This window comes from Dipodomys spectabilis, unplaced genomic scaffold, assembly GCF_019054845.1.
Source record: "Dipodomys spectabilis isolate Male_0828 unplaced genomic scaffold, ASM1905484v1 ptg000519l, whole genome shotgun sequence".
NCBI lineage: Eukaryota > Metazoa > Chordata > Mammalia > Rodentia > Heteromyidae > Dipodomys > Dipodomys spectabilis.
In genome coordinates, this window is record NW_024871196.1 from 109,693 (window position 1) to 124,070 (window position 14,378).

General features: G+C 42.0%; 1 protein-coding gene across 1 annotated transcript; it reads left to right on the plus strand.

The window, feature by feature from the left end:
* Nucleotides 1-4,094: 4,094 nt before the first annotated feature.
* LOC122099557 (aldose reductase-related protein 2) lies at nucleotides 4,095-12,621 on the plus strand. The gene is made up of 9 exons (XM_042670122.1): nucleotides 4,095-4,196; nucleotides 6,344-6,511; nucleotides 8,087-8,203; nucleotides 9,184-9,261; nucleotides 10,464-10,586; nucleotides 10,817-10,923; nucleotides 11,287-11,368; nucleotides 11,839-11,922; nucleotides 12,535-12,621. Exons 1-9 carry the CDS (start codon nucleotides 4,131-4,133, stop codon nucleotides 12,619-12,621), a joined length of 912 nt encoding a protein of 303 aa, XP_042526056.1. The 5' UTR covers nucleotides 4,095-4,130.
* Nucleotides 12,622-14,378: the final 1,757 nt, after the last annotated feature.

Sequence of the window (14,378 nt, forward strand, 5' to 3'; positions counted from 1 at the left end):
TCATGTCTGAATTTTTACAGGCTTAACTATAGTAAAGATAAACTTTGTTACAGAAGTCTATGCTCTGAGACTTCAAAATTAGTAACATAAAGAACAAGAAGAGAAAAATCTCTTGTAAGACTTCAGAAAGCACTAGAAACAGTATCTCAGATAGGCAGTCATGGACTCTTCCCTGGTATGTTTTCTAAGGTATGACAGGAACAAATCACCTTTCACACACCGTGGAGAGATGGAGGGGAGGAGGACAGATGAATGGAGAGAGGAAGGATGGATGATTTAAGTCATAATATTGAACGTGGATATGTGAAAATGGAACTAGATAAATTGAGGTGATGGCTGGAGTAGGGAAAGATGGGGAGAAAGATAAAAGGGGTGACATTGATCAAGATGCCTGCACTCACATGCTGACTTGTTGAATTTAAACCCATTTACGCAACCACGTAAGGATAATAAGAAAAAGGGAAAATAAGAAAAAGTTTGACATGTGAAATAGTTAGGAAGGCAAAGGAATTACTAATAAGTGAATTAGCCCTGGAAAAAAAGAGAATATATTGAACCAAAAAATGAGCCCTTCTCTTCATCTAAGGATTTTCTATTGGTTTTTTGCCAGGGTACATTTATTCTTGGCTTCTCCTTCCACTGACATCAGTTCTGAACTAGGAAACCTCGAAGTTTATCATTAATATACAACTGATTTTTAAATAAATGAAATTAAATTTAATAATTATTGACGTGTAGAAAGATGGGCTAGTTAAATAATGAAGTTGAGGTCATATAGAAAAACTGCTTCAACAGATGGTGTACTTGGACATTTTTCTGTTTCACTCCTGGCTCTTGATGTAAAGTAACTATGCTTTCAAGGAAATAAGGAAGTAGTTTATTCTGAGTGACCATGGACTGGGAACACAGATTCAAGTTAACCTGAATGTCACATTTCAGCATGGAAGAGGCTATATGGGCTTCCATAGACATGGAACAAAAGAAAGTCTTAAGCCAATACATTTACCAATTACTGTGGGGGAGCATCATGTGGATGGGCAACAGCAAAGCAGGGAGATTCTTTGTAGATTTCAGGTGTCATGCATTGCATCCTCAGCTTTAGGGCAAAAAGCTAGAGGTGAGCAAGTATAGTGACACATTCCAAGAATTTTGATCTAGAAGTCACAAAGACAGTTCAGATACAGAGGTGGATAGATATCCACCTAGAGTGCCCAAGACAACCTTGGCTGTAGATTGGCAATATTCCATGCCTTTACAATCAAGATGTTCTAGTCAGCCAAGGTCAGACAGTCTGCAGGAGCATCTTCAATCCATTCCCATGGCTGACCCTCCCTTCCTTTTTATTTCATGTTGGCTTCTGCTGATTTAAATACTCATATTTAGGCTTCCTTCTCTTTGGATGTCAGTGGAGTTTCTGGGGAGACCTGTAAAATGCTACAGTTGTGGGAATAGGATTTTGCTGTAACCTATGGTTCCCTCTGACTTGTAACTTAGATCTGCTCCACTGTGTGTTCAGGCAGCCAAGATCTTCATATCATGATTGAATCCCTGGCCAGAGAGTGCTGATCTCAGATCCATCTTGCCTGAGCATCCAAGAAGTGTGAATACATGATCCTTACAACTTTCCCCATCCTGATTATGAGATATTTGTGGGCTTCTGACTCTCTTTTCAGTCAGCTTCTATGGTACACATGGACAGTTGGATTTCTCTCCCTGAACTATGGGCTACTCTTGACCACACACTTGGACATCTCCTAGTTTTTGTCATTTTTCTTGACGCCTGGGGCTTCTGATCTAGGTAGGATGAGTTTTTCCTAGGCTCTCTCTGGGAAGTAGAATGCAGTTCTTTGATTCTTGGGTTTCCCATATCAACCAGATGTCCTAGCTATACCTCCATGATATTAACAACTATTTCTAAACTGAGAATGTGGGTGATTTTATTTTCTTGCACACTATTCTTTTATTCTATACTTTTTCTTTTTCTTTCTGTTTTTTACAAGGAGCTACATATTGCTTTTATGATACTAAAACATAAAAGTGCAAACACTTTCATAAATAATTATTAAGACATTGTTAAGTGTGTGTGGGGGAAAATGTGTTATTCTTTATAATTAATCTTAGTTAAAAGATTAAGAAGCAATGGAGAATACATTATTCTGTAAATGGCAATGGAAAATTTTTCACCTTGAGGAAAAACATTAATTTGAATTCACATCTCACATAATATATTCTTTGACCACATAATTCCAATTCTGGAGATCCTATCCAGAAAACTTAGCTAAAATGTGTCTGGTGCTCTAGTTATACTGATATACTCGAACTCTCACTGATCTTTAAACGATGTATTATTAGTACAAGGAAGTTACAATTCCACAAGCCAGGTTATGCGTATGATGCATTGTGACCAATATCACCCCTTCTGTTCTCCCCCACTTCCCTTTCCCATCACTGATCTTCATAGCCACCAATTAGAAACTAATTGCCTAAGGAGAGAGGAAATGGCAGAATGAACGATCACAGAAGAGAATCATTTTCTTTCACGAAATTGTTGGTATCAGAGCATTGTGGAAAGTTTTTATAAATATTTAAAGAATTTGCTTTCTGGGAATGTTTAAAGAGAAATAGGAAGAAAATGACAGCAACAGTGTGTTGAGTAGCGGGAATAAAAGTGATTTATAGGATTTGTATTTCCAATCTTTTTCATGGCAAATCTTTTGCATTTGGGTGGGGGTCTTCTAAAGGGAGGGTCACACTACATAGCCCCGCTGGACTTGAACACATGATCCTTCTGATTTGCTTTCCTGAGTGGTGGGATTATAGGGTAATTATATAGAATTTTGTAATCAATTTTTTTCTTTAAGTAGGCAAAGTAATTTCAATTTTGGTTCACTATAAGAATAAAAAATCAAATCTTGTATAAATGAAGAATGTGACCATAAAGAGATCTTATCCAGCTGGCAAACAGGTAATTTCTGCTGGGTGAGGCTTGTAGAAGTTAAAAACAATGAGATGATCATAATGCATGACTTGAAGTACAGTCTTGCAAGATCTTACACCAAAAAATATATAAGGAAGAATACTGAAGAAGTATTCTTTTTAATCTCACACCAAAAATATATATAAGTAAGAATACTGAAGAAATATTCTTTTTAATCTCAAAAAAAGCTATAGATAAGAAAAGATAATCTACAGGGACATTTTCCCAACAACTCTGCTTAATTTCAGACCGAAGCCCCTCAACTCTCCTACCCTTACAGCGAATGATTATTGTTGCAAAAAATCAATTTAGGCAAAACTCCTCCTTTTGCCCTTGGAACCTTTCAGCGAGTCAGCATTCATAACCACGCGCAAGACTGACCTCAGCACGCATCTCGTCACTGCACTGGCCACTCATTTTGGAGACTCTTTCACTGTGTTTTATTCAGGCTCACAGACCTCTAAGCATTGCTCACAAAGCAATTCATATATTGTGGACCAGAGAAACTGTACTAGATGGTTATGTTAAATATTGACTCAAAAATAGTCTTACAAAAGACTAGAAGGTAGCCAGGCATCAGTGGCTCATGCCTATAATCCTAGTTACTCACAGGGCTGATATGTAAGGATCACAGTTTGAAGCCAACCCAGGCAGGAAAGTTCAAGAGGCTCTTATCTCCAACTAACCATCAAAAAGACAGAAGTGAAGCTGATGGTAGAGCATTAATCTTAAACAAAAAGAAAGGGAGAGACAGCGAGAAAGAGGGGGAGAGGGAGAGAGGAGAGACAGCGAGAGGGAGAGACAGAGAGAGGGAGAGAGAGAGGGAGAAAGGAGAGAGGGAGAGGAGAGAGAGGGAGAGAGGGGAGAGAGAGACAGAGAGAGGAAGAGAGAGGGGGAGAGAAGAACAGAGGGAGAGAGGGGGAGAGAGAGAGAAGGGAGAGAGACACAGAGAGGAGGAGAGGGAGAAAGAGAGGGAGATGGGGGGAGGGAGAGCGGGAGAGAGGGGGAGGGAGGGGAAGGTATTTCCTGTTCTGGAGCTGCTTCCAGGTGTCTACTCCTCCCTTGCAGCAGGGACCACCTCCTTTAAGAGGACAGACTGTTGGCAAACAAGCATCCCTCCAACTGCTTGCTCAGAACCATTTCTGCACCAACCATGGCCAACTTCGTGGAGCTCAGTACCAAAGCTAAGATGCCCATTGTGGGCCTGGGCACCTGGCAGGTAAATGCAAATCTTGGGACACGGGCTTCCCTTGGGGCCATTTGAACATGCATGGCAGAGGTTTGGAGAACTGACATTTAGCTCTACAAGGTGGACCTTAGCTGTTTTCTATCTTATGGCTGCTTATGATTCAAAGCTCTCACGTTGCCTTTATCCAGCATAGATAAGAGCTTCACTATCAACTTCCTAGTTGGCAGCAAGTGTTGAACATCAAATTGTAACTGTTTCCAGGGGAATTACTTATCAACCAGGCTTCTTCTTGAATATGTTTCCAATTTCAGGATAATTAACAGGACTTTGTTTTACAGGGTTATTTTAGTGGGTTTTCTTGCAGGCTGAGTGACAGAGAGAGAGAGAGAGGACACTGAGCACTGACAGCCCCAGCATGCCTAGCTGCTCAGGCTGTGTGTGGGTCTTTGACCAGCAGCATCGTGTGCCTTGTCAGCTGGATGAAAATGCAAGAGCTCAGACCTCAGGCCAGGGTGCTGAATAGCTTCTGCACTCGATCGAGAGGCCCATGTGCTTTCTGAACAGCATGAGGACCACAGAGAAACTTGGCTGGGCACCAGGAACTCTGGTCCTGCTCTGATTCTGTTATCATTTGGCAAAATGTCCTAAGACACATTCTAGTGCCCTGTGAAGCAGATTCCTGAGCCTCTCTTGGGGATAAGTTTGGCACTGTTCCTTGATCTTCTCCTTTCTCCATCTATTTTAATGGCAGCTTCATTCTAGTTGATGCGGGTGAGCTGTCTTTGGATTCTTCCATCTCTCTCTTCTGCCCCTCTGGCTCATGTCTGTTGGGTTTTCTTCTTCTGGCTCTCTTTCCTTCGGTGCTCCCTTTCCCATCGCCTCTCAGGTCAGAATGTATGATCCCTGTTGGTTTCAGCACTGAGCCATTCTCACTAGACATTCTTGCTTGAGCTGAGTGAGTAGGAAAATGTCAGTTTGATTCAGTTTTAGCCTTTCTTGCATGGACATCAAGATTAGCATCAAGTCAGAATTTTAATCTTAGCTGGAGATGACCAAGAATCACTTCCGGATCTGTAGTGAAATTTTCCAGAAATTAATTTTCAGAATTTTAAAGCAGATGTAAAGATTATAAAGAAAATTCTCTTCAAGACATGGGGATGATATAATGTTAAAATATTATGCAACCCAGGATATTTCTGAGGCCCTAGTAGCAATTTCTTCTCCCGCTGCTGTTGAAATTGTACAGCTCTGATTCATGTGCTTGTTATGTAGTGGTAGACAAGACTGAAGATGTTGTGAGAGGTGTATTTTTCAGGTCATCATTCCCATTTCCATTGTTTGGCTTGGGTAGCCTACATAAGAATGTCTTATTTCCAATGCTCTTTCTCTACTTTTGTTTTGCTTTGTTTGGTTTTCTGTCATGGCCTAAAAGCAAGTCCATTGTTTTAATATTTTCTATTTCTTCTTTTTCTGAAACAATAATTACATAATAGATTTCATCATCTGAACTTTACTGCATGTGCTAAACACTTCCCAGTTACACTCTCAGGTAATCAACACAAGGATGATTTGGCCTGGGGCCTATTCTACCATAAAGGACTACAGAGATAGGATCTGCTCAGGTTCACAATTTTCTAGATTGGCTTTATTGTGCAATCATCAATTTGCAGATTTTTTTGTCAGTCATGGGACCTGAATTCTGGGTCTGGGTGCTGTCCCTCAGCTGTTTAGCTCAAGGATAGTGCTCTACCATTGAGTCACAGCGCCACTTCCAGCTTTTTCTGCTTATGTGGTGCTGAGGAGTCAAACCCAGGATCTCATGCATGCAAGGCAAGCACTCTATCACTAAGCCACCTTCCCAGCCCCAATTTGCAGATCTTTATAACTACCTGGAATCTATAAGTTCCTCTAGACCATAAGAGAGTATAGTTTTAAGGAAGGCCAGGGGCACATTGTAGTAGAGCCATCTGTCACCCTCAGTCAGCTAGATGCCCTCAGGAATACGGATGAGTTATTTTGGCTAGAATAGAACACAGGGTCTTAATCTTTTCTTTTTCCTGTTCCTCAGGAAATGTGATTTCAGCCAGGCCTTGGTTTTCAGAACCTGGGTAGAGTTTAGTCTGTTGGAGGAATTCTTAGGATCAGAGGATCAGATCCTGTTTGCTACTGTTTTTCAGTCTCCTCCAGGCAAAGTCAAAGAAGCCGTGAAGGTGGCCATTGATGCAGGATACCGCCACATCGACTGTGCCTATGTCTATAAGAATGAGAATGAGGTGGGAGAAGCCATCCAAGAGAAGATCCAAGAGAAGGTGGTGAAGAGGGAGGACCTATTCATTGTTAGCAAGGTACACGGGCCCATTTGCTAGAGGATTTGACTTCAAGGCAGGTGGAAGTATCTGGATACTCTATCAAGTCTTTTTGTAAGTCCAGAGTCTCCTAGAACTCTTCATTTCTGCCTGGACTGCATCCATGGATGCAAGCATTCATACTCCAATCAGTATTGTCATGTGGACTTAGTTGTTCCAGGTGGGGATGGTTCCATTGAGCATTCTGGCACTCTGTGCATTCAGTTTCCTGTCAGAGGGACCCATCTGTCCAGTGGCATTGAGAGATTAAAGGTGCATGGGGCTGGGAAGGTGGCTCAGTGGTACAGTGCTTGCCTTGCATGCATGAGGCCCTGGGTTCGATTCCTCAGCACCACATCAACAGAAAAAGCTGGAAGTGGCGCTGTGGCTCCAGTGGTAGAGCGCTAGCCTTGAGCTGAAGAGCTGAGGGACAGCACCCAGACTGAGTTCAGGCCCCATGACTGGCAAAAAAAAAAAAAAAAAAAAAGAGAGATTAAAGGTGCAGTATGAAGGGATCTGAAGGCTGGCTCTGTGGTCTCAATGGTCCTGAGGAGCTCAGCTAGGAAAAACTTGAAAAATGGTGGCAGCTTTTTATTGTTATATATGAATTTCCTTTTTTTTGACTTTAAGTTCAGTGAAAGGTTGTCAAAAATTTTATTTAAAAGAATTGGAAAGAGGGGCTGGGAAGGTGGCTCAGTAGTAGAGTGCTTGCCTTGTATACATGAGGCCCTGGGTTTGATTCCTCAGCACCACATAAGCAGAAAAAGCCAGCAGAAGTGTCGCTGTGGCTCAAGTGATAGAGCGCTAGTCTTGAGATGAAGAGCTGAGGGACAGCCCAGGCCCAGAGTTCAAGCCTCACAACTGACCAAAAAAAAAAAAAAAAAGCATTGAAAGTCTTCAGTGTGATGGGTTGAAAACCATTGTTTTATATACAACTTACTTAAAAAAACCCAATTAATTCTCTTGGCGAGACCAAGAGACCTACTGTGTGTCATAGGCACATCTGGATAAATTCCTTGTAACGTATCAATGATGCAGGAATACTTGACATTTGGGCTAGGAGAATGGTTCAAGAGCTAGAGTACTTTCCTAGCAAGCATGACCCCCTGGTTTTATTTCCAAAGCTATTGCAAAAAAAAGTTTAAAATTTAAAAGCTCGACATGATTCCTACCCTCAAAGATCTGATAACCAAGGAAAGGGAAAGAGATAGATAGATAGATACATACATACATACATACATATATACATAGATACATACATAGATACATATATAGATAGATACATAGATACATATATAGATATATATAGATACATAGATAGTTACATATTTAAATATTTGGCCAAATATAATAAATGATCTAAGTAAAATAAAGAATGTTAAGAGCATTAACAAACAAATTCTCATTAACACTTAGGAAATGTCACTGGCTTACTGATCTGGGGTCTTATGTTAACCATTTGTTAGAGGTGGTCTATTGTTGATTTAGATCAGGCTGCAAATCACAAAGTAAGGAGAGTGAGTGTGATGTGGCCCTTTCTGTCCCCCATCCTTATGCCTCATTGTTCATTTGCAGCTGTGGTCTACCTTCTTTGAGAGGAGCCTGGTGAAGGAAGCCTTTCAGAAGACACTAGAGGATCTGAAGCTAGACTATTTGGACCTCTATCTTATTCACTTTCCACAAGGGCTGAAGGTTTGAGCTCCTTTCTGCTCTGATCTCTGGCTTCTGTGCAGACAGATGCCAGAATACAGTAGCTGTGTGGGAAGTGGGAGTGTGAGGGTGGCAGATGTAGGAGTTCTTGTGCAGAATAGGAAGGCACTGGCTTGGGTGAGGAGGTCAAGACTGTGCTTTAACTTAACAAGGCATATGTTTAACTTTCCATGAGGTTCTGAGAGAAACTGATGGATGGCAACCCAACAAGCTGCAGCTCCATATTACCTTTGATTCCATTAAAGGAGTCCCATTTGGGGAGAATTCTTGGGATAGCCTTGCAAAACACATTTCAGGGTTCTACCATCCTGTCAAACAAAGCACACTAGGGGAGTGGCATCATAAAGGCACCCATTGAAGAAACAGTGCTCAATGCCTGAGATTCTGGGATTCTGGTCCTCAGAAGTGAGAGGAACATAAATTATTGCGTTGTCCCTTGTGAGCAGTTAGGTGAGGATGGCATTCCATCTCTAAGTCTGCCTTCTAGATAGAGGTTGTAAGGATGGCATATGGCCAATATCTTCCCAAGGAAACTACATTCCTTTTCTGATATCCTTGACACAAAGTTTTAAGTTTATGTGGAGTCTGGCTCTGGGAGGTTATTTTCTATGGTGATAATGATGGCTTCTATAAAAATAATAACAATTGGGGGAGAGCAAGAGAAGGGGTGACAATGTTCAAAAAGATATGCAACCCCTCTGTACATCACCTTTATAATAATAATAAAAATGCATGAAGAAGAAAAGAGAATAATAACAATGGATTTTTAAATTTAATCCAGCATTTCTGAACTATAGGGATGTGTAGAATACCATAGATGGATGCACGGATTGCACTGCCTTGAAGTGTTTTTATCCCAGTGGTGTAGATTGGTTATCACGAGTCAAGGTCTTGCAGGCTGGTCCACCAAACCAAGTATCTCCACACAGATCCCCATAATATTTTTGTTCTGCATTTCACAGGCTGGGTCCGAATTCCTTCCCAGAGATGATAAAGGCAATATCCTCACCAGTAAGACAACATTCCTCGAGGCCTGGGAGGTAGGTTCCAGCTTCTACCAAGTGTTTTGGGGGAGGAGAGGGGGGAGTTATTCTCAGTCACCATGGTGTCTCCAATATGGAATTAAAAAAGCCCATGTGATGAACGTGTTTCTCTGATCTTCAATCTCTTTCCTGAATACCTTTGGATTTTAGGTCTATCTCATACTATATACATTTTCAATCCCAACACAGTGGAACTATGACTAATTCAATGGCAATTTCATGGACGTCTTGGAAAAGAGGAGAGGAGGAAAAAAGTATAAAGAAGTTAAGAAGGGTGACACACCCAAATCAAACTTGGCCCAGAACACAGACACACTTAGGCAATGTCATTACCCACTCAGGAGATTTGGGGAGTTTTGATCTCATTATTTGTTCAACTCGTTTGTTAAAGTTATTCTATAGCAACCTCAGCACATCCCTTCTTTGTGCATTAAAATCACCAGAAGAGTTTGAATCTCAGTGTTGTATCCCAGAGCAAATCAGGAGGAATCTCATAGAGCAGAACCTGGGCAAGAGCTTTAAAGCTTTCAGAGAGCTCCAAGTTACCTCTGAAAGGTTGAAACCACTGGATAAACTGACCCCAGAATACATCATGCTTGTCTCTGCCTCTTGAGCCTTTGATCCCACTTTCCTCCTGAACGTGTTCACATTTCTCCTCTTGATCCTCTATTAGCCTCTGATGCCAAATTTAACTGACCTTCTGAAGTCTCCCCTAGGATCCATGTGAATTCTTCCTATTGTCCTCCTCAACTCTCTCTACCGCTGTCAGATGATTGCTCCCTTAGCACTGAAATTGGAGTATAGGAATCTCAGAGGCAGGAAGCGCATTGTATACTTTTATAAACAATCTGTCTGCATGACCTTTCCCCAACTGCAAACCAAACTAGGGTTGGTGGGAGACAGTGAAGGGAGTGTCTCCAGACAAGGGTGTGTCTCCACCCTTTTCCTGGCTAACCTGGAAAGTGAGAGCAGCAAGCACATCAAATCTTCACTTTCTATTCCTACTTCTATTTGTGTTGGGGAGAGCAGCAGGGCCAGAGCCAGTCCTTGATGTTCTTGATGGAAATCTCCTTTAAATGCTTCAGCTAACCTTGCTACCCCGAATCACTGATCTATCTCTCCTACTTCAGAGAAGACTGATTCAGCCAGGACTCCTACAGTCACTAAGACTGCATAATAAGTTTTCCTTTCTACGACAGGTCATGGAAGAGCTGGTAGATGAGGGGCTGGTGAAAGCCCTTGGTGTTTCCAACTTCAATCACTTCCAGATTGAGCGGGTCCTGAACAAACCTGGACTGAAATATAAACCAGTGATGAATCAGGTAAATTCTAAATGGCTTCCTACATATTTAGAAGCAAGTACTAATGCTATGTACTGAGATTCAGCTGAGCAGTAGTGGCTAAGGTTAGTTAAGGAGTTGGGAATCAGACCTCTGTGTCTGGCCTTTGCTTTGTGTCCTTTGGGGTGGGGGTGGGGCAATAGAACTTCCTATAAGCTGCTCAAACCACCAGGCCATCCTTGCCTAGTGAAAGCGATCACTCACTCTTGCAGGTTGAGTGTCACCCATACCTCACCCAAGACAAACTGATCCAGTACTGCCTCTCCAAGGGCATCAGTATCACAGCTTACAGCCCCCTGGGATCTCCAGAGAGACCTTGGTGAGTTTTGTGAGTAGTGGATCTTTATTTTAACTCTCTTAAAAATACTATTTTATAATTGGTTAAGTTGGTACAACCAGGGACAAAAATAGAATATCCAAATGGAATATTACAATGATTAAAATGTAAAAAAAGAATAGCAGCATGCCTAACCCTCAGAGGATATTCCAGTACTTCTTTCTAGGACTAAATCAAACTGCTGAGGCTCCCTAGCCCTTACATGGGCCCATGGAATAGACACAGCACCTTCAGGTCCTCCTGCCTGCCTAGCAGATGGAAAAAGTTGAGGTGTTCAGCCTTGAAATAGCCATCATGGTGATCTCAGCTGCTTGTAGTGGCCATGAATATTCCTTTTGCTTCTAGGGCCAAGCCAGAAGAGCCTTCATTACTGGAGGATCCCAAGATAAAGGAGATTGCTGCAAAGCACAGTAAAACCCCAGCCCAGGTACAGTATGGAAGAGGGATCGCTGGGAGCATTGGAAGGCAGCTGGGATCAGTTTTGCCTTCAATCAAATTTTTCAGTTTTGTATTTCATTCATAGAATGATGAGTTTTAATTCCTTGGGGAGGAATAAAATGCTCTGTGCAAGTCTTTTGGGACCCAGGAAAGAAACAAAGATTGCCTCTGGCCATTGGCTTCATGCCTGCCCTCTAGCTGAGCCCCCCCCCGCCCCCGCAGTATTGCTTTTGAATCTGTACCACATCCCAGCCAGCTGACCCCAAGCCTCTCCTCAATTTCCTAAACAAGGGGAATCAAAGGGTTGCTGCTAGAATTAAAGAAGACAAGGACTAGCAAATGTCCCCATTTAATGCTCAGTCAACATTAGCTGTTATAGCCAAAGCCACAGTGGGCACGAAGATCATGTCTTTTCTCTTTACTACAAGTGGAAATATGCTGTGCTTTCCTCCTGCACAGGTTCTGATTCGCTTCCATATCCAAAGGAATGTGGTAGTGATCCCCAAGTCTGTAACACCAGCACGCATCATTGAGAACTTTCAGGTAAGATTCAAGCTTGCAATCTTTGAGGGCTCCATGGAGTATGAGCTGGGAAACCCTCTCAATGGACTTCTTTCCAGCGTCTTTCCTTCTCCCTACTACCTTGTCAAGTCTCAGGGCAGGGAGCTGGCTCCAGCAGAGGTGAGTCACCCATGGGCCTATGATTGGCTGGGGTAGCCAGGTCAAGGATGGTCACAGCTATTCCTCATACCACTGAGAAAACCCTAAGCTGCCATTAAGTAGTTGAGTCACAGGCCACAGGCAAAGAAAAACTGGTCTTCATGATATCCTTGCCTTCTAGCAGCCTAGGAGCTATGCACTAGACTTGAAGATGTGTCCTTTTAGAAGAACCTGTGTCCCATGGGAAACACAGACCTTGCCCATGCTGAAGTTTCTTGCCTACAAGCTTAGACTCCCACTTTTGGAACGATACCATAGTGGTTGTGTAGAAATGAATGTAGAAAACGAGTTACATCCAGCAGAAATAATGGGAGATACTAGTGCATCCTGTGTGTGCTGTGAATGTTTACTCCCTCCCTGCCTGAGTGGCTGGAGGCCTCGTATCTCACTGGGACTTTCTTTGACACAGGGGCTTTGGCATTTTCTCCTTTCTAGGTCTTTGACTTCACGTTGAGTGATGAGGAGATAACCACCATCCTCAGCTTCAACAGAAATTGGAGGGCCTTTGACCTACCTGAGTAAGTGGTGTGGGGGTAGCAAAAAGGTCCAGGAAGTTTTCTAAATAGGTAGAGTACTATCTCGAAGTGCTATAGGTAGCTAGAATGACTTTTGACTTCCAACAGTATTTTCCAGCACTTTTGACATTTTAAATGCGGCATCCCTAAAAATCATTAAGAAGAAAGACATAGTCCTAGTTGCTGCACAGCCTCTGAACTTTTTGTTGGTAGCCAGGGATTTAAACTTGGGGATTGCCTGGCATTTACTAGGCAGGTCCTTTAATACTTGAGCTACATCCTCAGCCTTTTTTTACTTTAGTTATTTTTTTTTGGATAGGGTCTCACATTTTTGCCAGGATGATTATCCTTCGACCGAACTCTCCAGTGTAGCTGGGACCCCAAGCATGCACCACTGCTCCAGGCTTGTTTTGTTGAAATGGGGTCTCTCTAACCTTTTTCATAGGCTATCCTAGAACCACAATTCTATTGATTTCTCTCAAACAGCAGTGATTATAGACATAAACCCCCATGCCATCTCATTTTCTGAGCCTCCTGATGTAGAGCTAGAATTTTAAGACATGATTATTGTCATTACTATGTAAGAGGCTGAAGTAGTCACTCACTTATTCATTCAATAATTCACTGGCAATATACTGATGCCAGACCTGTTATATGTGATCAAGATATCACATTGCATAAGTCCTTGCTTCAACAGGCTTCCATTCCAGAGAGAGCATAGAGACATAACTCAAAGTATATGTGTCATAACAGAATAATAAAGTAAGGTGACAGAGATAGAAAGTGTTTGGTCCTGGTAATAAATTACATGGGGTGAGATAGTGGTGGTTTTACTGGTAAGGTGACAGATGAAGTGAAACCTGAGGGAAGGGAAAGATAACATCTATGTGTTCAATGAGGATATTTGGAGGAAGAATATTCTTGGTAGTGAAAGCAGCAGGTGCAAAGATTCTAAAGTTGGATGCTTAGGGCATCTGAGTAAAGAGTCCAGAGAAGCTGGTCCAGAATGAATGAGGGGAAGGGCAGGAGGAAATGAGGATGTAGAACTCTGAGAACACATGTAGAATGGAAAATCGGAGAGGGGTGCTGGGAAGGTGGCTCAGTGGTAGAGTGCTTGCCTTGCATGCATGAGGCTCTGAGTTTGATTCCTCAATACCACATAAACAGAAAAAGCTGGAAGTGGTGCTGTGGCTCAAGTGGCAGAGCACTAGCCTTGAACTGAAGAGCTCAGGGACAGTGCTCAGGCCCAGAGTTAAAGCCCCACAACTGACAAAAAAAAAATAGGAGAGAGATTTTAGCTTTGAATGAGCTGAGAAGCTCATTCAAAATCAAAAGACTTTGAGCAAAGGAGTGGCATGATATTATACTTTAAGAAAACACGCACTAAACATTTCTATTGAGAGACTATGGGGAGACAATTATCATAATCTGGGAGAGAGATGCTAGTTCCTGGACTTGGGTCATGGTAGTGGAGGAGATGAGAAAGATCAGATTGTGAATATATTGGGAAAAGAGGCAAATGGGTTTGTTTACAAATTAGCAAGCATGGATGTTTACTCTAAGTTTTTGTTTTTGCTTGAGTAACGAATGAATGGAGCTGACATTTCAAGGAAGAAAGAGTGTTTGGTTTGAGACATGACTTTTTTAAATAAGTTTTTTATTGTGAAAATACTGTACAGTGGGGTTTCAGTTAAATGAGCAAGGTAATGAGTACATTATGCCTGATAGATAGGGAAGATGAAATCCAAATGTATTGATGGAGGC

Coding starts and splice junctions, on each gene's coding strand:
- LOC122099557 (XM_042670122.1), top strand. CDS start 4,131: ATGGCCAACTTCGTGGAGCTCAGTACCAAAGCTAAGATGCCCATTGTG. Junction 8,204..9,183: donor ACTTTCCACAAGGGCTGAAG/GTTTGAGCTCCT, acceptor TGCATTTCACAG/GCTGGGTCCGAATTCCTTCC. Junction 9,262..10,463: donor CATTCCTCGAGGCCTGGGAG/GTAGGTTCCAGC, acceptor TTTCTACGACAG/GTCATGGAAGAGCTGGTAGA.